The sequence below is a fragment of the Emiliania huxleyi genome (genome assembly GCF_000372725.1).
Source record: "Emiliania huxleyi CCMP1516 unplaced genomic scaffold EMIHUscaffold_92, whole genome shotgun sequence".
In the NCBI taxonomy this organism is placed as follows: domain Eukaryota; phylum Haptophyta; order Isochrysidales; family Noelaerhabdaceae; genus Emiliania; species Emiliania huxleyi.
The window spans coordinates 268,628-291,662 of NW_005195149.1; the positions used below are offsets into that span (position 1 = coordinate 268,628).

Consider the following 23,035-nt stretch of genomic DNA (forward strand, 5'->3'; position numbering starts at 1 on the left):
CCCCTCGGAAGGGAGTGGTGTTGGCCTGCGGCTCTTGGTGTACTATATATTTGGCAGTGCAGCACACGCACTCGTGCCGCCACTCTGCCATACACTCCGCGCACCGAGCCCCGCAGTGCGGAGTGCGCGCAGCGCCCGCGCGCGTCTAGGAGCGCGCCCGCGAGGGCTCCATACGGGGAGAGGACCGTGAGTTCGGGAAATCCGGGGACGCGACCCACTTCGCCACAGACGGTCCCGCGCGTCGCCGCTAAGACTGGCACACGCCCCGCACCGTCCGCTGTGTCCCCGTCTTTGTCCGGAGTGAAAGAAGTGCAACCAGTGTGAAGCGCGAACGCTCCGCGTCCTTCGCGTTGCTAGTCATCTATCTCGGAGGCGGAGAAGGCCTCGGCAAGGTTACACTGTCTCCTCGAAGGCGGAGAAGGCCTCGGCAATGTTACACTGTCTCCTCGAAGGCGGAGAAGGCCTCGGCAATAGTACACTGTCTCCTCGAAGGCGGAGAAGGCCTCGGCAATTGAGACGTCCTCGCCACACGCAACCCCGCGCGAGTGGGGCGCACGCGCGAAGCTCAAGACTGGCCCGTCTTGGCTTAGCAGGACCAGTCCGCATACGGCTGGGGGGGGCAGCCCCCGTTGGATTCGTCCCAGCCGTTGGGACAAATCGCATTGCACTGCGGGAGATCTCCAGACTCCGTGTTTTGACCGTACGTGCGAACCCAGATGCCCAGGTCGAGCGACAGGGCCGGAATGAGCAAGGTCGACTCGAGCCCATCACCGATGCGAAATTCGAAGGTGCTGTAGATGCTCGCCCAGTTGTACGGGCCTAATGTATGCGATGGAGTTAGTCAAGGCAGGTGCAGGCAGGTGCTCAGGCGTGATGGAGCACACCGTCGTCGGCGTACTTGCCGCATATTGCGGCTTCTGCACCGTCTCCATCGAACTCACCCGGGTTCTGCTCGCCAATGCAGTAGTCGTAGCAAGGACAGTACCACTGCCTCGCCAGGGTAGACGGTATCTCTACGGAGAAACAATCGGCCTGGCCGAAAGCCTCTTGCCTCGTGACTGGGCAGTTCAAAACTCCGCCCTCATTCCCTTGGTTCGCTCGGTCGTAGAAGACGCTGGTGGGCTGCGCTGTGTCATCGCACAGGCCAGAGTCCCGATCGGGAGTCTTGTAGTAGTAGCTGTACCCCACCGTGCCCTGCCAGAGGACCGTGCCGTCATCGTCGTCGACGACTTTCTGCCCGGACGGTGCTCCGACGAACTCGGTTTTAACGAATGTGCCCGAAGGAGCCTTCACCTTGTTCACCATGGTACCTATAGGGTGGGGAGCGGGACCATCGATGTTGCGTGTGCCGGCAAGACCCGGAAGTGAGAACTGCCCTAGACGTTGCGATCCTCTAGTGCCCCAGACCTGTCGGCGTGAGCGTCATCGTGGCATACTTAGGCACACGGGCGCCCGGCACATAGGTCGCCAAGCCCGTGATGAAAGCCTCGTTGTACTTATTCAACGTCGATGCGACCCAGGATTCGTTAATGGTGAAGGATAGCACGCCCTTCTTGCTCTTGTCGCCAAGGCCTTGGAAGTCGCGCCACGCTTGCATCGTCACGTAAGGTGTCTTCGGAGGGTCGTAAGAGCAGTCGGTCCAGGTGACTCTCGTGACATTGCAACACGTGGTGTTGGCCTCCCGAGGCTCATCGGCAGTGTAGCAGTCCGTCCCGTCGTAGTAGCGGTAACGCGGCAGCGACCCTGCGGCATCAGACTCCGGCTCGTTGACGTCGCACACCATCGTCTCGGTCACGGTCGTCGCATTCTCGCAGGGCGGCGGATCCCACGGGACAATCGAGAGGCTGAGCCAGACCGACTCCGGCGGGTGCTGGTTTCCATTGCCCCAGACCCCGTTCGTCACGTACTCGGACACGGCCTATTTATTAGGAGTGGTGAGCATGTGAGCACGAACGATGCCGATAAGCCTTACGGACGGCCACGCACCATGGCGTTGTTGTATACGCCCTCGAGGCCTTCAAGGTACGTGTTCGTTGTCTTGGACAGCATTTCCGATGTCCCACCGCAAACCGGCCTACGTGTGTGTGTGTGTGTGGTCGTGTCACGTTGTGAGTGTGAGAAGATGGCACAAATGTTTCGGGCAAGCGGGCACCATGGGAGTGGCTTCCAGGCAGCACCAGCCCCGCACATCATGCTCAGTGGATTCGCCGTTGTCGCATCGACGCACTGCGTGTAGAGCTGAGTCATCTGATACTGGTAACTCGCGCAGAGCTGCTTGACCACGACGTACATCTGCAGCGCCAGTGCACTTATCCGGATGGTGAGCGCGGTTTGCTGGATGAGGTTGTCTGCAATGACCTCATCGGCGTTGTCGATCGCTGCGTTGATGGCGGCGTCCGTCGCCCCGAGGGCCTGCTGCTGCGTGAGGTCAATCTGGTACTGCTGGATCGCGGCGACGTAACGGGTGCCCTGGGTGGTGTAGTCGTTTCCTGCCATGATGAGATGGACCGCTGTGAGAGCACTAGGGCTTTTTTTGCGTGTGCGTGTGGAGTGAATAACGCGCCGTAATACGACTGCACCACAAGGTAGTCCACCACCTTCTGAGCCGCGGCGTTGACATCGCTGTTGTAGCCGGTCAGATACGGGTTGTACGTTTGCTTCACGTCAGCGACCCACTTCTGCCAGAAGCCAGTGCCCATCAGTGGCAACACCTGAGGGAGGGAAAGGTGGTTATCGTTCCACGGGGCGGGCATCGTCGACGCGGGGCAAGGGCGCGAACAAACTAGCAACCTTGTTGAGCTCGTCGGCCGTTTGCACCAGGCGCGCGGTTGGACCGCCGGGAACTGTCGACGAGGCGTCTGGAACGAGGTCGTAGTCGAATCCGAAGGCTTCGGTCATGAACTTGTTATAGCGCTGGGATTGTGTTGCAATGTCGTTTGGGTAGCTGCCTGTGCAGTCGCCGCCGACGCCGTCTTTATCGCACGCCTCGTTTGCGTCGGCGACGTCTTTGCAGGTGTAGCCAATACCGACCGCAGCGTCGACGAAGGTCTGTGGTGGGCGGGGGGGCGGGGGGTTGGGAGAGGGCGGAGTTGGGACGAGCAGGGCAAAAGGGGCGGAAAGGGCTGTTTACCTGTGACCCAGTGAGGAGCTGGAAGGTAGCGGACCCAGAGTTGGCGTTGTTCGTCTGGCCATCCTTACCGGTTTTCGATGGCAACTTGAAAAAGCCAGTGTAGCTGTCGCCCACCCTTTCGGCTTGCGTGTTGAAGACCTTGGCGGTCACACCGAAGCCCATGTCGACGATCCCCATCGTGAGGCTGAGGATCGCTTTGATGCGCTGTTGCCGTCGATACGCCTTCAGCGCCTCCTCCAGCTCGTCCGCGGCCTCCTGCATGATGAATGCAGTCTCGTTGATGCCGTTCAGAGCGCCCTGCATCCCCATGAGGGCCGCCGAGATGCTCGCTTCGGTTTGCTTTATGGTCTCTGCCGTCACAGCCTGCGCACCGCTGTTTTCGCTGTCGTCGATGAGGAGCATTGTCTTCTGCATCTGAAACTCTTTGCTCTCGTCCGCGAGTTTGTAGATCTCATCTGCAAGTTTGCGAAAGTCGTCCATGTACAGACGAACCGAGTCCGTGAAGAAGCCCGCATTGAAAGTGGGAACATAGGGCGTGTCAGGCATGGACGCGAGAGACGCCGTGACCTGCCCGATGTTGCCGATCTGAGAGGCGATGAGCTGTAGGATGCCGGTGCTGGCCCAGCTCGAGTCATAGTCATGCATCGACCGATTGAGTTGGGTGTAATACCCATTCAGAGAGGTCTGGACATAGCTCAGGAGGGCCGTCTGGTAGAAGTTGTTTGAAGTTCCATTCGGCACATTTGAGTCGTTCAGCATCGCAACAAGGGTGGCTGTGTCGGATGACAGCAGCTTCGCCACCCTTATGTTGGAGAGCTGAACGAGCTGGACGCCGTAGGCCGGATAGCTGAAGGAGCAGCTGCTGCCAGTCTCTTTGCGGCAATCGTCGGCGCACGTCATCTCGATACTCTCATCTTGGACACAGATCTTGTGGCCGCCTTTGTTGCCTGCGTTCGCCCCAGGCCGGTCGTTCCAGTACACCTTCTTGCTAGTGCCCACCGGGTCTCCCGCATTGGGGTACCATTCAAAGCAGCCATTGATCCAGTTGCCGTCATCCGTCAGCTTGCCTACCCAGGTCAAGCCTGCAGAGACAGGCACGGTGAGGTTAAGGGGGCATTTCTCTCTCTCTCTCAGCGCATCATGGGAACGGCGTACCGCTTCCCTCGGCAGCGCGTTGGCACTCGGCCGCGGTCCGCACGTCTCGGTATCCGCTTTGGCACGTCACCTCGGGATAGGTTAGGATGTCGGTGTCTAGCGCGATGCACGCGCTCCCCGCGCAGCCAGTCACCGCACCCGCAGAGCTGAGCAGCGTGCTCCAGTCGTACGAGGGCCCTACCTTGCTCCAAAAGATGTCGCCACAGACCGAATCCCAGCGCTCGGCGACTGCCTGCTGCTCCTTCGTGGTTGTGCCTGATCGCCAGGATGAGTCGTCGTAGATGAACTTGTTCGCGCTGCGGGCACAGATCTTGTGGCCGCCTTTGTTGCCTGCGTTCGCCCCAGGCCGGTCGTTCCAGTACACCTTCGTGCTAGTGCCCACCGGGTCTCCCGCACTGGGGTACCATTCAAAGCAGCCATTGATCCAGTTGGCGTCATCCGTCAGCTTGCCTACCCAGGTCAAGCCTGCAGAGACAGGCACGAGCGGCTGACTGAGGGTGGGGCACACGGGCTACAACGTCAATACATGCGTACCGCTTTCCTCGGCAACGCGTTGGCACTCGGCCTCGTCTCGCACGTCTCGGTATCCGCTTGGGCACGTTACATCGGGATAGGACTGGATGTCGATGTCAAGCGGGTCGTCAGGTTGCGCGCCGCAGTCAAACTTGTACGGCGACGGTACGAGGCCGGGGCTCTCGAAAGTGCTCGTCACGGGCCGGTCGTAGTATGCAAACACGAACGGCGGCTGCTCGCACTGCCGGGACACGGTATCCTCGGCCTGGGGCAAGATCACCTCGCTCGCTTCCTTGTCTTCATCGTCCGAGAGCATCAGCCCGAGCGGGCTGCGGCTCGGGAACCAGCATGGCACCGGGTCGCCTTGGGATGGCATCGGGTCGTCTTGGAATCGCGTGGGGTAGCTCGCGTGATTGAGGATGGGGCCTTCCGAAGCCGTGGCGGCATTGTATGCCACACACGACCAGGTTGAAGGCGGGCACGCGTCGACCGGCTTGTGCTGGTACTTCAAACAGTCCGCGTCATCAAGCGAACAAGAGCCTCCGTTGTCGCACGTGAAGGAGACGGCGCATGGCGTGTAGTCGGGATTCCCATCCGCGTCGCGAACGCTGCACGTGGTGCCGTCCGCTGGCGCGAGGCAGAGCCAGTCGCCGCTGTCGTCCGTCGGTGTGTCGAGTCCTCCGACCGCACTCTGGTCGTAAACCGCATTGCACCAAGCCCCACCGTTGGGGAGGCAGGAGCTTGCCTCCTGTCCGTACATGGAGGCGCGTGCGAGTTCGTTGTCGCAGGAGCACCAGCTCAACTGCGAGCTACCTTGGTAGTCCTGAAGCGCGAAGTAGCGATAGTCGGTGCACGCGTCCGCACAGGTGCGTGCGTCGTAGCCGTATTTGTGCGGGCCGAAGCGTAGGGCGCGGGAGGACTCGATAGCCGTGGTCGACAGTATGCATATCTTGTGGCCCCCATTTTCTCCAGACGTGGCCCTTACCTTGTTGTCGCACTGGCACGTCTTGACAAAGCCATTTGCGGGGTCGCCAAAGTTGTCGTTGTCGCACGATTGCGAACCGTCCTTTTCGTACCAGCTCGAGCCTTTGCCGTAGCGAGTCGTGCCGCCGGGACAGTCGCAGTACCCACCCTCCGTGGCACATTCAGACCATTCGAATCGGTCATTCCAGTAAACGTCCTTGCTCGTCCCCGGAGGCGCCCACGTTGGTGGTTCTCCCTCGTACCACTCGAAGCAGCCGCCTATAATGTGTTCGGACATGTCATGGACGTGCCCTAGAGCCTAGTCATCTCCGCCTCTGCGTGCTCGAGCGACCGATCCAGTTATCGTCGGGGTTGTCCATCGCGTTTCTCCAATTCAGGCCTGCGACAACACGGTCATGTTGATCGCGCGAGCGTTGCGGATCGTCACAGGGGTGTGGGAGGGTGGCGCACACCGTTCGAAGTTGCCACTTGCTGGCACTCGTTCGCGTCCTTCACGTCGCGGTATCCCGCCGGACATGTCACATCGGCGTACCGGAGGATCGTAAACGACGGGTACGCAGGCGGGCTCTTTGCCCCAGCGGCTCCATAGTCCTTATAGGAGCCGACTGCCACAAAGGGCTCAACTGGAGCACCCGTCGGAGGATACATGACGGTGCCAGCAGGGCAAACGACCGTGCTCGTGCCGCGATCCGGGTTGATTTTGGCGGCCTTCACGCAGCATGGGAACTCGTCACCACAGCCCTCGGAGTAGAACGGGCAACCGCAGTCGCAGTCTGGGCAGTCAAAGTTCTTCCACCGTTCCGATTTCGGGGTCGCATCAATGTCGTCCCTCGTGGGACAAGAGAGTCCATCACCTGTGTCCGTAGGGTCGCATGTGCCGGCCGGCAGATTGTCCTTGAATGTTGCTGGGACCCAGTCGACGATCTCACACGAACCCGGGGTGCAGGACAGCGTGGCCTCACGGACGCCAAGGGGTGGCGGGAGAGGTGGTGGCGGCGGCGGGAGCGACGCTTCGATCGTCAGGTCCTTTTCAGACCAATAGTCGTTGTCACCGCAATCCAGATACCAAGTATACGTGCCGATCGGGAAGTTTTTGTACGATGTCGCCCACAAGTAGCCAGTCCATTGATGCGACGAAGAAAGGCCAGTAAGGTCACTAAGTGCGGTGACGCTTGGGGCCATGTCATCAATGTACCACATCCCGTATCCGAGCGAGATGAGTTTGTCGAGTGAGTAATAAGTAGAACCCGAGTAGTCATAACTGTAGTATGGGTCCCAAAACAGGTAGCGAGAATAGCCAGGGGATTCGGCAAAGTAGTAGGGTGCTCCCGAGGCGGTCGTTCCAACTTTGACCCACTTGGTGTTTCGCATATCGCCGAAGTTCCCTTTCGTGCAACCCTCCATCATCACGAATGACTCTGGGAACACCTCTGTCTCCGGCGGTTCGCTGTCGCTGCTGTCCACGTAGAGTTGGCAAGGAAAGCGCCCATTCTTCTGCGCTGAGACCATGCTTGACGAGGAGGAAACACGGCCCGAGTACAGCACGCACTCGGCGCCACACTTGTCGCTACTGTTCACCTTGAAGACGCTGATGGCCCACTCGTCCTGCGACCCGGCGGGCGGGTCGTCGCAGGAGGAGGTCGGCTCGAGGAGCGCGATGTTCTTGAGGTCCCAAACGGCGTTCGCGAGCACGTCCACCGCGCTGTACGCCTTCTCGCCAACCACAACGCCGTCGTCTCCAATCTCGACGGCGCCGTGATCTGGCGACTTGGTGTAGGCGACCGAGGTTGACGGGTGGAACTTGAAGGTAATGTCTGCGATGAAGGCGCCCGACGTGTCGGCCGCAGACTCGGCGGCAAGCCGCTGCGACTTGGGCGTGACGGAGAGGTCGGAGCAGATGCCGGCCGCGGCGACCAGCCACGACCGGGGGCGTGCGGGTACTTCCGGGGGCGTACGGGGCGACCCGATGGAGGCAAAAGCTGGCTGCCGTGCCGTCGGCTTCATGCTCGACATCAGAGGCGTTGGCGCCAGGCGCCGCCGGAGGCTGCGCCGCGCCTGGTCGGAGAAGGTGTGCGACTCGACGAAGAGCTGGCAGAGGAACCGGCCCTCCTTGCGCGCCACAAAGTTGTCCGACGCGCCCGAGACGAGGCCGGAGAAGTGCACGCACTCCTCGCCGCACGCCTCGTTGCCGGTCACCTTGAAGACGCTGATGGCCCACTCGTCCTGCGACCCGGCGGGCGGGTCGTCGCACGAGGAGGTCGGCTCGAGGAGCGCAATGTTCTTGTTGGTCCATGTGCCCGCGGCGAGCACGTCGGTCTGGCTGTACTCCTCGCCGCGGATCTCGATGCCGTCCTCGAGCGAGGCGGCCTGGTCGAACGGGGCGTCGGTGAAGGCGACCGACACCTCGGGGTGGAACTTGAAGTCGATGCTGCCGTCAGGCGCAAAGGAAAAGTCGGAGCAGAAGCCCGACGCGGCGACGAGCCAGTCCGGATCGTCGACTGGGTTGGGCACCGGCGGCCGCGGCGCGAAAGTCGGGACGCGGCCGTCCGGCGCGTGGAAGAGGAGGTCAGGCGCGGCACCGGCGAGGCGGGCGAAGGCGAGGAGCCACCAGGCCCTCATCCCGACTGGCCGCCGCCTCGCGTCCACGGTGGTGGTCCGCGAGCGCGAGCGTGGGCAGCACGGACAAGGCGATGCTCCCCCCCAGGAGTTGTTCCCCTCGTCGTTGTCCACATCAAACGTGGCCGCGATTTCTTTAAATTCAGAAACCTCCAGGAAAACCGGGCGCGACACAATCAAGGCCGTTGACAGGTGAATAGAATCTTGTCGCATGGGCAGCGCGCCATCTTCAAGCAGATGTGCGACGTAACGATCGGCAGAGCGTCGGCGGCTTCAACCAAGCGTTCATTCATGGAGATCGCCGCCGCGGGGCACACGCGCTACGGCGCGGGTATGCTGCCCACTGCAGCCTCGAATGCTGGCGCCAGACTGGACTGGCTGAGGGAGGGAGGGCGGGGGGGCGGTGCGGGGGCGGGGGCGGAGGGGGGGGGGGGGGGCAGTGACACAGAGCGCACCACCGCACTCGAGAGAATACTCCGAGAGTGGAGACTGGGGCACGATGCGCACGTGGTGTTCGGGCAGCTCGCACCGTGGTCACTCGCGAGTCGCGTCGGCACCGGGTCGGCAGACGGCTCCGCAGCTCCGCACTGTACGGATTGGTGGACAGCGTGATGCGTGTGTGCACTGCCGAGCGCCTTGTGCGTGTCTGCCCGCTGGGTGGACAGCGGCGTGATGCGTGTGCCGTGTGCGTGTCTGCCCGGTGTGCGGTGGGGCGCCTGCGAGACGACAAAAACGTCTCCGGTTTCGATTTCATGGATCATTCTGTTTTTAACGTACACGGTACAGCTACTCAGGTTGCATGCTACGGCTAGACATCATCGGCATCGTAGTCGTCGAACATCTCGTCGAAGTCGTCGTCGTCGTCCTGCTCCTCGCGCACAAGCGGGGGAGGCGCCACGCACCGCCGCCTCTCCCGCGGTGGTCGCATGCCTCAGCGCGCGCTGCTTGAGCGGTGACTCCCTGGCGGCGGCGGGCACGCCCACCGGCGGCTCCGGCGCCTCATACCACGAAGCTTCGCCGGCGGCGCTGCCGGCCGATGCGGTCGCTGGCGTCGGCACGGCCGCGGCTTCGCGGAAGGCGTGCGGCGTGCGGCTCGCGGCAGAGGCGTAGCCATCCAACCCGCGGCCCTCGGGGGAATCGCAGCGGCGGCGCGCATCCGCCGCCGCCGCGGCAAACGCTGCCGCCGTGTCGGCGTGCGTGTGATACATGATCGGCTCTCTAAACGCCTGAAGAGACGTGTTACCCCACAGACAGCCGCGCGTGCCGCGCCATCGCCAGTCGCAGCAGCCGCGCCTGGGCGGCCGCGGGAAGCCTCGCCGCCGCCCCCAGCAGCTCCTGCAGCTCCCACCGCAGTGCGGCGGCGGCGGCGCGCGAGGCGGCGGCGGTGCTGTATGCGTCGAGCAGCAGCAACGCGGCGTGCAGCAGCGCCACCAGGAGGCCCAAGCCTTCCGCGCCGAGGCTGCCGTCTCCGGCAAGGGTCAGCGCCCGCTCCGCGCTGTGCAGGAGCTCCCCAACCTCGGCGTGCGCGGCGCGCGCGGTGAGGAGGCGCCGCGCGCGGAGCGCCTACCAAACGAAATCCGCCGCGCTGGTCCGCGGCACCGTTTCCGTTTTGCGCTGCCGTGCGCCGCGCGGCGGAGCGCCTACAAAAAGAAATACTGCGTGCGGGCGCCCCGATTTCTTTTTTTGAGCTGGCGCCGCGCGGCAGGGCGCCGTCGCGCCGGCGCGCGCGAGGCGCGACGCGGCGACGGCGAGGAGGCAGGCGGGCAGCGTGGCGAACAGCTGCAGGTTGAGCTTGTTCGAGTCGACAAGCCGGTCGAGCGTGTCCATCGCGCGCAGGGACTGCAGCTTGAGCGCCTGGACCTGTGGGGGCATCACAACGTGTGCGTGCGTGCGTGCGTGCGTGCGTGCGTGCGTGCGTGCGTGCGTGCGTGCGTGCGTGCGTGCGTGCGTGCGTGCGTGCGTGCGTGCGTGCGTGCGTGCGTGCGTGCGTGCGTGCGTGCGTGCGTGCGTGCGTGCGTGCGTGCGTGCGTGCGTGCGTGCGTGCGTGCGTGCGTGCGTGCGTGCGTGCGTGCGTGCGTGCGTGCGTGCGTGCGTGCGTGCGTGCGTGCGTGCGTGTGCGTGTGCGTGTGCGTGCGTGCGTGCGTGCGTGTGTGCGTGTGTGCGTGTGTGTGTGGTGGGGGGTGGGGGGGGGCGAAGCGGGTGGAGGAGGGGAAGCAGAGGAGGGGAGGAGCGCTGGAGAGGAGGGCGAGGGAGCGCCTGCAGCAGCAGCAGCCGCACCATCTTCCCTGAGAGCAGATTGCGCACGGCACCTGAAAAAAAGAAACGCAAGCTGAAAAAAGAAACGCACCATCTTCCCTGAGAGCAGATTGCGCACGGCACCCGCGCGCATCTCCTCCTCGTATGCGCGCGTCGCGGCCGCGAGCGCCTCGGCGCGGCTAAGGCCCTCGCTCGGGTAAAGGTCCTACAAAAAGAAATCCGCGCTGCACCGACGATTTCTTTTTTTGAGCTCGCTCGGGTAGAGGTCCTGAAGCATCGTCTCGAGCGACGCCTCGGCGTCCTCGACCTGCGCGGTGGACACGCCAACCTCGAGACTTGTGCAGAGTCTTCACGGTGAACACACCAACCTCAGGGCGAGTGCGGCCTTGCGCTGTGTCATCAGAGCACCGCATGCGGGCGAGAATGGCTACGGATGCAGTGAACACGGCCGAATATACGGTTGACTCCGGCGCAGTCTGTGTCCTCTCGAGCGCCGGCTGGAGTACAAGAGTACGTGGATTCCGCTTCTAGGGGACGGCGACGGCGGTCGGCTCGCTCAGAGGCTGCCGCCGGTTGAGGAGCTCGAGAGCGATCTCGCGCACCTGAAAAAAAGAAACGCGGCGCGCGTGTGAAGAGGTGGCGCCAGCGAGGGAGTGTCTTGCAAGCTTGTGTGCGCGCGCGTGTGTGTGTGTGTGTGTGTGTGTGTGTGTGTGTGTGTGTGTGTGTGTGTGTGTGTGTGTGTGTGTGTGTGTGTGTGTGTGAGAGAGAGAGAGTGTCTGTCGTCTCCTGTCCACGTTCGCCCATACCGAGGCAACATATCGAGGCAAGTGTCTCGGAAGTGTCGCGCACCGGAGCGACGAAACGCCGCTCGGCGATGCCGCCGGCGAACCGCACCGACGCCGCGCCGCCGCGCCGAATCGCGTGCCAGTGCGGCGCAACCGCGTTGTGCAACGCGAGCGAAGCGGCGACGGCCACCGCGTCGCCGCTCAGCCCGCTCAGCCGCCGCCCGCGCCTAGGAGGGAACACCTTCCGCCGAACCTGGCGCCGAGAGGGCGACGGCGGCGGAGCACGCTCAGCCGCCGCCCGCGCCGTCCACGCACCAGCTTCGCCCGCTCCAGCCCCTCGCGCCGCACCGGGCCCATGGCGGTAACAATGTCGAGCGCCGCGGCGACGCCGTCGGCGCCGCCGTCCGCCCGCCACTCGCTGAGCGCCTATCGGACATGTCCCGGACATGTCATGGACGTGTCCTGGACAAGTCTCCGATGCGGTACTCGAGGCCGCCGCCTGATCGGACATGTCCCGGACATGTCATGGACGTGTCCTGGACAAGTCTCCGATGCGGTGCTCGAGGCCGCCGCCTGATCGGACATGTCCCGGACATGTCATGGACGTGTCATGGTCATGCACCCATGCACATGCACCCCCCCCCCCACACACACTCGCTGAGCGCCTCGAGTGAAGCACGCGCCGCCGCCGCCAGCGCCTCCGGCACGGCCAAGTCTCGGTCTGCCGCCGTCAGAGGCACCAAGAGGGTGGCGAGGGAGTCGCAAGTGATCTTGCGCGCGGCTGTCGCCCACGCCTCCGCCTCCTGCGACGCCGCCTCCGGTGTCAATGCGCCCGTGCCCGCCTCCGCCTCCGCCTCCGCTGCCGCCTCCGCCTCCGCTGCCGCCGTCGCCGTCGCCTCCATCGTCGCCGTCGCCTCCATCGTCGCCGTCGCCGTCCTGCTCTCTGCTGCACCTCGCACCTCGCCTCCCTCCCCGCCCCCCGCCTCCGCCCCCCCCTCCCGCTGAGCCGTTGCGGCGGCCACGCGGCGGGCGAGCGCGCTTTCCGCACCTGCAGCATAGAGGCACCAAAGGGAGGTGGGCCTCTGCTTTGGTTCTTTCTCTGGCCGTGGTCGCCCGTCAGCAGCCTCCTCTCTCTTCTCTCTCACGACACTCCTGTGCGGCATGGGCTTGAGATCTGCGCCTCTGTCTCTGCCATAGTCTCTGCCGTCGGCCCGTCCTTCTGCCATAGTCTCTGCCATAGTCTCTGCCGCCGGCCCGTCCTTCTGCCATAGTCTCTGCCATAGTCTCTGCCGCCGGCCCGTCCTTCTGCCATAGTCTCTGCCATAGTCTCTGCCGCCGGTCCGTCCTTCTGCCATAGTCTCTGCCATAGTCTCTGCCGCCGGTCCGTCCTTCTGCCATAGTCTCTGCCATAGTCTCTGCCGCCGGCCCGTCCTTCCAGCGTGTGCCGTACGACGGATCCAGCGCGCAAGAGACGGAAGCCACAGGAGCACAGCGACTGCAACTGAGTACAGCCGAGCACGTCTCGAAGCAGCCCACCGCTGAATATGCGAGATCGCAATCTCCCCAGGGTTCGGCTCCAGTGTGGGTAGGGGATCCCCTACCCCCAGGGAGGTGGAACCCGCACTGGACGCGCGTCTCGGCAGAATATGCCGCTGACTGAGCTCCCATCTCTCCCCAGATCTGATCTCCGCATCCAGGCCTCGAGATGTGGGGGGAGGTGTGGGGAGATGCGCCACATGCGGGCCTCGAGATGGGGGGAGATGTAGATGTGGGGAGATGTGGCCCACATCTAGGCCTTCGCACTTGCCCCGAAGGCGGAGAGCGAGGGGCGAGCCAGCAGCACCGCCTGCACCTGCGGACATCAGCAGTGTGTGTGTCTAGGGAGTGTCTAGGGAAGTGTCTACAGGAAGTGTCTGGGAAGTGCCTAGCGCCCGCCGCACCTCGCCCAGCAGCGAGAGGAGGAGCCGCCGCTGCCTGCTCGCATAGGCGGCACGCCTGCAGGGCATGCCACGGACGCGTGGTCATGGACGCGTCACTGTCATGGGCATGCGCCGAGCAAGAGAATGGCAGCTCCTCCGCCGCTCCGCCAGAGGCGTCAGGCTCAGCGTCCGCGTCGCCGCCGCCGCCCACCTCCTCTCCGCGAGGTGCATCGCCGCCTCAGCCTCGAGCAACTCGGCTCGCAGCGCGCGCAGCAGCACGTCCACCGCACGCAGCTGCACGAGCGCAGCGGCGAGGGGCAACGCCGCCGGCTCGGCGCGCGACGGCGGCGGAGGCGGCGAGAAGCACGAAAACAGCCTCACGCGGCGGCGCTCGGCGGCGGCGTCGCTGTACGCCGCCCTGGGAGGAGAAGGAGGAGGGGTCGCGGAGGCGGGAGGAGGAGACTCTCGGCTCCTCTCGGCTCCTCTCGGCTCCTCTCGGCCCCTCTCGGCCCCTCTCGGCCCCTCTCCTCTCAGCCCCTCTCCTCTCGGCCCCTCTCGGCTCCTCTCGCCTGCCCCTCAGCTCGGTGGCCCGCGTCAGCGCTTCCGCCGCCGCGGCGACATAGGTGGCGCGGTTCTCTGCGCTCGCGGTCAGCGACAAGGCGTCGCAGAGGGAGCGTGCATGCTCAGCGGCGGCGGCGGCGGCGGCGGCGGCGGCGGTGGCGTCGGTGTCGGTGGCGGCGGCGGGCGACGCATCGTCATCGGACGCCGCGGCGGCGGCATTCGCGGCCGTCTCCTCGCACGCTGCCGCCGCCTCGGCCGCCGCTTCGGAGAGGACGCTGCCGTACACGCAGTAGTCGCGGTCCGAAGGGTCGATCGCCGTCGGCGCTGAGCCCGGGCGCCGCAGCAGACGCGCGGGGTCGGCGAGGGTCGACTTGCGGCGGCGCACGCGGCGGTGCAGCAGCAGCGCGACGACCGCGCCGCACGGAGGCCGGAACGAGAGCAGCGTCGCCAGCGGCTGCAGCAGCTGCAGCAGCGGCGTTTGGTCGAAAGGCAAGAGACACCAGCGGATCGACCGGAGGCGGCCAAGCTGCTGCTCGAACGCACGCCGTAGCAGCGAGCGAGGGGGCGGTGGAGCAGGCGGCGGCGGCGGCAGCGCTGTCCGCCTGCCGGTTAGGCCCGAGAAGAGGCGAGGCCTCTTCGGGCGGCTGGCGTTGGCAGTCCCAGACGTCCCGGGCGATGCTAGCGCGTCTAGAATCGCCCGTGACAGGCGGAGTTGCGCGCGGCCAAGCCTCGTCATACCATCGGCGGACGCGACGGGCGCCGAGGCTAGGAGGAGGAAGGTGGCGAGCGAGCCGGACATGAGCCAAGAGGGGGGGGCGCTGAAAAAAAGAATTCTCCACTCGAATTCTAGCCTCGAGTACGCTCTCTCGCACGCCACTGGGCACGGGACTGGCGCGCACTGGCACTAACACAGGTACACCACGGGAGCCGCCAAGCGACTCCTAAAAGCCAAAAAGAATTCGCCGCGATAGAGGGCATAAAAAAGAATATTCCATGATACACATCCCTTCTCAGGGCTCACCATCGGACGATGGGTTCCATCCGCTAATCACACAGGGCGCGGGGCGAGCCACATCATCACCGGCTCGCGGCAATACGGACACTCTCGCATCAGCTCGGAGCATGTACCGCAAGCGCACAAGTGGCTGCACGGCACCGCGAGGTGAGACTTCGGCCGCTCGAAGCATATGATGCACGACGTCTCGCCTCCCATGGTGGACTCGGGGGCAGCCTGTCGCCCCGTGTCGAGGCCGGCGCCCGCTAGTGAGACGGCAGCAAGCGGCTCGGTGACTGGCAGATGCTGCTCCGCCGCCTCTGCCGCCTCTTGCTCGATCAAGCGCTCGATGGCGCTGACCCGCTCCTCGAGGCTACCCTCGGTCGCCGCGCCGAGGCTCGCCTCCAGCCGATGGACACGCCGCTGCAAGTCCCCGCCGCCGCCGGTCGACTCGCTGCTCACCGCCTCCTCGCAACGCGACACCCGACGCGCCAGCGCCTCCTCCGCATCCGCCTCTGACCGGCGCAGCGCCTCTGCTAGCTCCACATCCTCGCGCAACGCCACCCGCTCTGCCGCGCCCTCTTGCTCTGCCGCCTCGCGCTCCGCTAGCCTCGCCGCCTCCTGCTCAGCGCCAGCTGCGCCGCCCTCTCCTCCTGTGCGCGAAGCTCTGCCGCAGCCTTCGCCCTCCGCTCCTCCTCGAGCTTGAAAGCTAACGGCGCCTTCTTGGCCTTATTGTTCTTCTCCTTGGCCTCCTTCCTAACCGCTTTCTTCTCGACCGCCTTCGCCAGCCGCTTCGCCTTCTCCTCCTCCGCCCTTCTATCCGCAGCCTCCTTCTCGCGCCGCTCTGCCTCTGCCTGAGCGGCCTTGCGCTCCGTAGCCGCCGGCGAGCCAACGCAGCCGAGACGCGAGAGATAAATTCTCCGCAAGCGAGTAGCGAGAGAGCCGTACGGAGAGCGGTGCAGAGCGCGAACTCGCCGTACTGGAGAGGTTATTAGTCCCGCTATGGATATGTAAGAGCCACTAATGCAATTGTCGGCCACCTTATGCACATCCATGCCCACGGTTCGTAGGACGTCGCTGAGACGTCGTGTATTTTGGTGCCGTGTCAAGCCGGGTGGAGGCTCAGTGATGCGTCACGCATACGCCTCGCTTTACGCGTGCAGACAGAAAGCACGATCGGTGATTTCAAATGTGCTGCGTATTATGCGCACGTCTTCTGTCCCGATCGTTACCACCGACCTTCTGGCCGCTACGCACCACGCACCACGCATCTGTTTTATGTAAGCTTTGCCAGAGAGGCTCTCTCGGGCCGCTACGCACGGTGTATTACGCACAGGTCTTACGCAGTGGGATCGTAAATCGGGGCTGGGTGAGCCTATGACCGACGCATTACGCACATGCTCTACGCTCTCGACCGTGAACGGCGGCGGAGAGGGGGTTACGCCTCATGTATTACGCATACGTCTGACGCATCGGTCGCCATGGGTGTCGTTTGGAGCTTACGTCCCACGTATTACGCACACGCACGACGGATTTGACTGAGAAGTGGCGGCCAGCAAGGGTTACGCCTCACGTATTATGCATACGTCTGACGCATCCGCCCCACCTAACCCCTAACCCCTAACCCCTATAACCCTTAACCCCTAACCCCTAACCCCTAACCCCCACCCCCCTAACCCCCTAACCCCTAACCCTTAACCCCTAACCCCTAACCCCTAACCCTGACCTTGAGGGCCGCCCTGAAAAAAGAATTCAACAAAAGAACTCTCTCGCACAGCACACAGGTTCGACACAGGAAAAAAGAATTTAAAGAATTCTTAAGATACAAGCCTCTCTCACAGCACACTGGCACGACAAGGGCGCGGACTGGCGCGGACTGGCACACAATTTAAAGAAGGAACTCTCTGTGTTTCGCCTTCCCATCAATCAATCAATCTCTCTCACAGCACACAGGCTCGACACAGGTGCGAACTGGCGCGTGCTAGTACTATCACCGGCACACCACCGGAGCCGCCTAAGCGACTCCGTTAAGAACGGCAATGCACTTAGCTCCGTGCACAATGCCGCTGTCCCCGCACGCTAGCTCGTTCACCGTCTGCCACGCCACGGCGGTGTGGAGAACGACAGACAAGCGCTGCATCTGCAGCCCGTGCCAGTTCTTGGTGGTCCATGTGACCTCATCGAGGTGCTGAGCGTGCGAAAGTTTGTTACTCAGCTGGTCCGCCGCCTGCCGAAGAATTTTGCGGACGCCGTCCCCGAAGCCGCCGAACGTCTCGAAGTCGAGCAGACTGAAAAAAGAATTTAAAACACGGATCTCTCACAGCAGACAGGCTCGACACAGGTGCGAACTGGCGCGTGCTAGTACTATCACAGGCACACCACCGGAGCCTGAAAAAAGAAAATGCCGCGGCGATTTTAGAAACAATAGAACAAGGAAAAGAAATCGCTCGGGCGGGGAGAGAGGGGGGGCGGGTCTGAGCTGCAACCGGTGGTGGACGGTACCGATACATGCATGATATCTCTTTTATGTCCCACCATGCAGAGCGCATCTCTCTCTCTGTTGTGCGAGGCGTGAACCGCGCCATTCGCTCTCACCTGACAACCCTGTCAGCACGTCTCGCGCGCGCGTGAACAGGGCAACATCATTGTGCAGGGGCTCCAGGCCCCAAATCGCAAATGACGTGTGAGTGCTAGAGTTGTTTGGTATTGGCTATTGCTAAAAGTCTCATACCACAGGTTCATACCGATTGACAACAGCACCTGGCAAGCAAATATAAATAAATACATACACACACAACTACACCTACTGAAAAAAGCCGCAGTACAAATCCTTATAGACGGAAAAGATAGTCTCTCCGTGCCGCCGCGACGCGCATCCCGCCGCTACTTCTTCTTCTTCCGCCCTCGCTCCTTCTTGGCTTGCTCGACCTGGCTGATCTCGTCTTGCAGCTGCCGCTGCCCCTTGGCAAGCACGTCCTGTGGGATCGACGCCGCGAAGGCCCGGAAGACCGCCTCGGCGGTGGCGGGCGGCACGGGGCCGGGCGTCGCGAAGACCCCGCGGTCCTCGAAGGCGGGCCACGCGCGGCCGCGGTTCTCGTGCTCGTGGAAGCGCACGGTCTCCTTGATGACGGAGCGGAAGTTGGCGGCGTTGCAAGTCTGTCCGGCAATCGCGAGGGTCAGCTCTGTGTTCCGCGCCTGGTGCCACCACCCACTCGGGATCACAAGGTACTCCCCGGGGCCGATGGAGCCCTCGTACACCGGGGCTTTCTTCCGGAGCCGCTGCAGGACCTTCCTCCCTTCTTTGCTCCAGAAGCTCAGCCGACTCGTCTCCTGGTACTTGAAACTCGGCAGCGGCAGGCCGCTGGTTGTCCGCGCTGGCCGGAACTCCTGGTCATGCGCCCCCGGGGGCACAAGGACCCACTCCTTCCGCCCAAAGAGAACGAGGTTCGACCCAGTCCAGTTGAAGGGGTCGACGTGGATCGAGCTCTCCGAGTGCTCCGTCCCCAGAAGGAAGAAGGCCGGGAAGCTCTGCACCTCCGCCGGCAGAAGAGGGAAGAAGTCCTCCGCCGCCAGCAAAGGGGGTGGCGGGCAGTCCCGGAGCAGGTCCGGCACGCGCTGGGTGACGGTCTCGTCCATCACGTACATCCACTGGTCCGGGGTCACGTGCTTCCGCATCGTCTCCAACGCCGCGAGCTCGAAGGCGAGCCCCTGGCGGTCCTTCCCCGTGGCCGCCGTGGCCGCGAAGCGCGTCTCGCCATGCGCCGCGAGTAGCTTCTCCCACGTCCAGGCCAAGCAGGGCGCGTCGTAGCCGCGCTCCACGATCACGGGCAGCTGGCCGTCGTACGCAGCAAACTCGGCCCCGGTCAGATTCGCCACGCGCGGGATCGCCGCGCGGCCCGCCGCGCCGACGCGCACCGCGTGCACGTACCCCGCCAGCTCCGCCGTGCACGTACCCCGCCAGCTCTCACCCCCGCTCGGCATCACAACCCTGCGGCCGAGCCGAAAGGGTACGCGGGTTTCCTGGTGAGCGAAGGTGAGACGCGGTACCACGACGAAAAGAATTTTACAAGTGTACCTGTGTTAGTGCCAGTGCGCGCCAGTCCCGTGCCCAGTCCTGTGCCCAGTGTTGTGCGACGAAAAGAATTTAAACAATACGAGGATTTTTTTCTCGACGAAGAAAGTGCCGACGCCCTCGTCCCCCCGCGCGCAGTGGTGGCCGGAAGGCCGCGCGCCGCGCGCGTTCGCCAACACAACCCCCTGAATATGCACGCGTCGTCGGGAGAAGATCACGTGCGACGCACCACTGAGCAGCATTATAAGGATATGCGCCAGCACCAGTGTCTGCATTACCAGAGGCAGATGGAGGATGAGTGGCTACAATTCAACAAGGCTGAGATGACAATCAAGCAGGCTTTGGACATGATGGACACATTCGTTGACAAATCTGATCCTGCCACGTCGCTGCCTACTGTTCATCACATGATGCAAGTTGCAGAGACGATGCGATGCTGTGGGGAGCCAGATTGGATGCAGCTTGTGGGGCTGATTCACGACTTGGGCCATGTGATGGCTTTTCCCTTGGGCAGTGAGCAGGAAAGAAAGAAAGAAAGAAAACAGACAAACCCAGACGAGGGATGGGGGAGGAGGACAGGGTCCCCACCTGCACGAGCAGGATTTTGGAAGGACGATCAGGGGGACAGGTATAAGTCTCCTTTTGAGTCTCATGGTTCTCGACGAAATCATTGTCGCAGCGGTGTCAGCAGCAGTTCCCGTTCTCCTCACCACAGTGCTCACGACGAAGTGCTGCGCGTGGCCTGAGCCCGTGAAGGCACCGAGCACCGATCAAAAACGTGCTGCAAACAAAGCAGAGGCTGAGAATGCGCACAGTGTGTCCGATGGAAACGCGGACGAGGAGGTTCAGGCCAATGCGGACGAAGAGCTTCAGGCCAAGATGGCGCAGCTGCAGGTCGCGAGGCAGATGGCGGAGATGGATGCTCAGCGCGAGCGCGATGCGAGCCGGCTGATCGAGCTCGGAGCCGAAACGCGTGAGCGGGCAATCGCATTGCTTGAGCGGTACGGCTCGTTGCGAGCGGCTGCGAACACGTTGCGAGCGGCTGCGGACGCCTCCATTCCTTCATCAGAGGTGCGGAAGTGGGTGGAGCAGCTGCGCAGCGGCACAGACGGACAGAAGGAGAAGGCCGCGTCGGAGCTGCGGGAACTCGCTTTCATCGCCGACAACAACAAGGTGGCGATCGCGAAGGCAGGCGGCATCGTGCCGCTGGTGGCGCTGGCTCGTGGAGGCACGGAGAAGCAGAAGGTGGCGGCCGCGGATACGCTGGGGTGGCTCGCTTTCAACGCCGATAACCGGGTAGCGATCGCGAGGGCGGGCGGCATCGCGCCACTGGTGGCGCTGGCTCGCTTCGGCACGGACGGGCAGAAGGAGTGGGCCGCGGCGGCGCTGGGGAACATCGCTGTCAACGACGACAACCAGGTGGCGATTGCAAAGGCGGGCGGCATCGCGCCGCTGGTGGCGCTGGCTCGCGACGGCACGAACGGGCAGAAGGAGTGGGCCGCGGCGGCGCTGGGGTGGCTCGCTGCCAACGCCGACAACCAGGTGGCGATTGCGGAGGCGGGCGGCATCGCGCCCCTGGTAGCGCTGGCTCGCGGTGGCACGTGGCGGTCGTGGCTGGGTGGCACGAACAACCGAAAGGAGGCGGCCGCGGGGGCGCTGGCGAGTCTCGCCCGCAACGCCGACAACCAGGTGGCGATTGCAAAGGCGGGCGGCATCGCGCTGCTGGTAGCGCTGGCTCGCGACGGCACGGACGGCCAGAAGTATGGGGCTGCGGAGGCGCTGCAGAACCTCGCTCGCAACGCCGAGAACCGGGTGGCGATCGCCAAGGAGGGCGGCATCGCGCCTCTGGTGGCGCTGGCTCGCGGCGGCACGGACGGGCAGAAGAAGCAGGCCGCGGGGGCGCTGTGGGGCCTCGCTCTCAGCGCCGACAACAAGGTGGCGATCGCGATGGCGGACGGCATCGCGCCTCTGGTGACGCTGGCTCGCGACGGCACGGACTGGCAGAAGTGGCTGTCCGCGGCGGCGCTGGCGTGCCTCGCCGGCAACGCCGACAACAAGGTGGCGATCGCGAGGGCGGGCGGTATCGCGCCACTGGTGGCGCTGGCTCGCAACGGCACGGATGGGCAGAAGGAGGCGGCCGCGGCGGCGCTGAGGAACCTCGCTTTCAAGCGTTTCGACGCTGACAACACGGTGGCGATTGCAAAGGAGGGCGGCATCGCTCCGCTGGTGGCGCTGGCTCGCGACGGCACGGACGGGCAGAAGTTTCAGGCTGCGGGGGCGCTGTGGAGCCTCGCTGCCAACGCCGACAACCAGGTGGCGATCGCGAGGGCGGGCGGCATCGCGCTGCTGGTGGCGCTGGCTCGCGATGGCACGGACGGCCAGAAGTATGGGGCCGTGGGGGCGCTGGGGCGCATCGCTCGCAACGCCGACAACCAGGTGGCGATTGCCAAGGCGGGCGGCATCGCGCCTCTGGTGGCACTGGCTCGCGATGGCACGGACGGGCAGAAGGAGTGGGCCGCGGCGGCGCTGGGGAACCTCGCTTACAGCAACGCCGACAACCAGGTGGCGATCGCGGAGGCGGACGGTATCGCGCCGCTGGTGGCGCTGGCTCGCGGCGGCACGGATGGGCAGAAGAGGGAGGCCGCGGGGGCGCTGTGGAACCTCTCTGACAACGACGACAACAAGGCGGCGATTCAGAAGGCAGGGTGGCGATAGCAGGCGTTGCAAGTCGAGTAGATTTCTTTTGCGTCGCCACAGGATCAGAGGGCGGGCGGGGCGGGCGTCGATGCGTGAAGGTATCTCCCCCAAAGTGCTGGTCGTGACCAGTTTGACGCTGCCACGTTCGGCCGTGCCCGAGAAGGGGCGCGGTCGACACCAGAAAGGGGTCGTATACGTTCTCTATAGACGACGTAGTCGTGGACGGCCGCAATCACAATTGGGACGGACACGACGGGGCGAGGTGTGAAAGCACAGAGGCAACTAACACGCACCAGGGTTCGGGAGAATGCTAGGGTTAGGGACGGGAGAGAGTGACGGGCTTCGGCCCGACATGAGCTTGACCTTGAGCGGCGAGGACTGAGAGCCGACGGGTCGGCGGATCAGACGCTCTCGACGCTATTAAACGCTGAAATCTTGAAAGGTGCGTTGATTGATGTAAAGGACCCCGCGGCATATTGAATAAGCTAGGTGAACAAAAAATCGAGTGCGGATGGGTAGGCCCTCAAACGGCGCGCGGGAGGGGTAGGGGGGGTGCCGCTATGGGGGTGTCGAGGGGTCGGGAGGGGGCGGCGGTAGTGTGGACCGTGACCTAAAGCCCTCCGCACCGATAGAGGTGTCAGGCGGCTGTGTGTGTGTGTGTGTGTGAGGGGGGGGGTGTCACGTCACTGCATCCTCTGCCGGTTCCTCCCGTCGCCTCTTCTTTGTTCGAATGTATTTCAATCCATCCTTCACGAAGCCCTCCCATGTAGCTAGCGTTCTTTGCGAATGTCTCGAAATGGCCAGCAGGCGCTGTCTGCTCGCGGTCTGTGCGGGCCGCTCGTCCTCCTCGCCCTTCTTTCGTCACCTCCCGTCCCTCCCCTCCACCATGGGCATGGGGCCTTCTCGGCACTTCTTTCTCCATCCGCCTCGCCCTGCCTTTTCGTATCGTGCCGTTCGCATTCGGTGACCTCCATGGCTGTCCACCTCCTTTTGGGTGGCGCTCTCGATACGGCTGCGTCAACCTCGACGTCGCTGTCGCCCTCCCGCCGTCCCCGCTCCGTCCTCGGTCCGTCGCGGTCCCGCGTGCCTCGCGGTTCGCGTCATCGCGCGGTAGGTGGCAACTCCAACTCCGCTCTCTCCGGGACCGCAACTGTCTTAATTTCTTGTATTTTTACACATCTCATAATCAAAAACGGACACGTCTCCCCCCCCCCCCACCATATCGCAGATCTCTCCCCACGGGCCGCCCTAAGCGCACCGTCCCGCGCGATGTGTCGGGGCGTGCGTGCTGCGTCCAGACCCGCGCCAGCTGCGCAACGGAGGGCCGCGACAGGACTCGACCACAGCCCCCCC

At 64.0% G+C, this 23,035-nt stretch overlaps 3 protein-coding genes across 3 annotated transcripts; 1 reads left to right on the plus strand and 2 right to left on the minus strand.

The window, feature by feature from the left end:
• Nucleotides 1-9,637: 9,637 nt before the first annotated feature.
• EMIHUDRAFT_453764 (hypothetical protein) lies at nucleotides 9,638-12,908 on the minus strand (the record flags this gene model as incomplete). The annotated part of the gene is made up of 11 exons (XM_005757212.1): nucleotides 12,669-12,908; nucleotides 12,105-12,625; nucleotides 11,744-11,865; nucleotides 11,504-11,666; nucleotides 11,197-11,256; nucleotides 10,923-10,961; nucleotides 10,746-10,859; nucleotides 10,176-10,258; nucleotides 9,966-10,038; nucleotides 9,830-9,913; nucleotides 9,638-9,733 (listed from the first exon to the last, which is right to left on the minus strand). Exons 1-11 carry the CDS (start codon nucleotides 12,847-12,849, stop codon nucleotides 9,638-9,640), a joined length of 1,536 nt encoding a protein of 511 aa, XP_005757269.1. The 5' UTR covers nucleotides 12,850-12,908.
• A 4,832-nt stretch (nucleotides 12,909-17,740) lies between these two features.
• On the minus strand, nucleotides 17,741-18,904 carry EMIHUDRAFT_360123 (hypothetical protein). The gene has a single exon (XM_005757213.1). The coding sequence runs from the start codon at nucleotides 18,892-18,894 to the stop codon at nucleotides 17,797-17,799; it is 1,098 nt and encodes a 365-aa protein (XP_005757270.1). The 5' UTR covers nucleotides 18,895-18,904; the 3' UTR covers nucleotides 17,741-17,796.
• A 332-nt stretch (nucleotides 18,905-19,236) lies between these two features.
• On the plus strand, nucleotides 19,237-21,898 carry EMIHUDRAFT_220624 (hypothetical protein; the record flags this gene model as incomplete). Its single annotated transcript, XM_005757214.1, has 3 exons — nucleotides 19,237-19,476; nucleotides 19,586-20,056; nucleotides 21,890-21,898. 3 exons carry the CDS (start codon nucleotides 19,237-19,239, stop codon nucleotides 21,896-21,898), a joined length of 720 nt encoding a protein of 239 aa, XP_005757271.1.
• Between the last annotated feature and the right edge of the window lie 1,137 nt (nucleotides 21,899-23,035).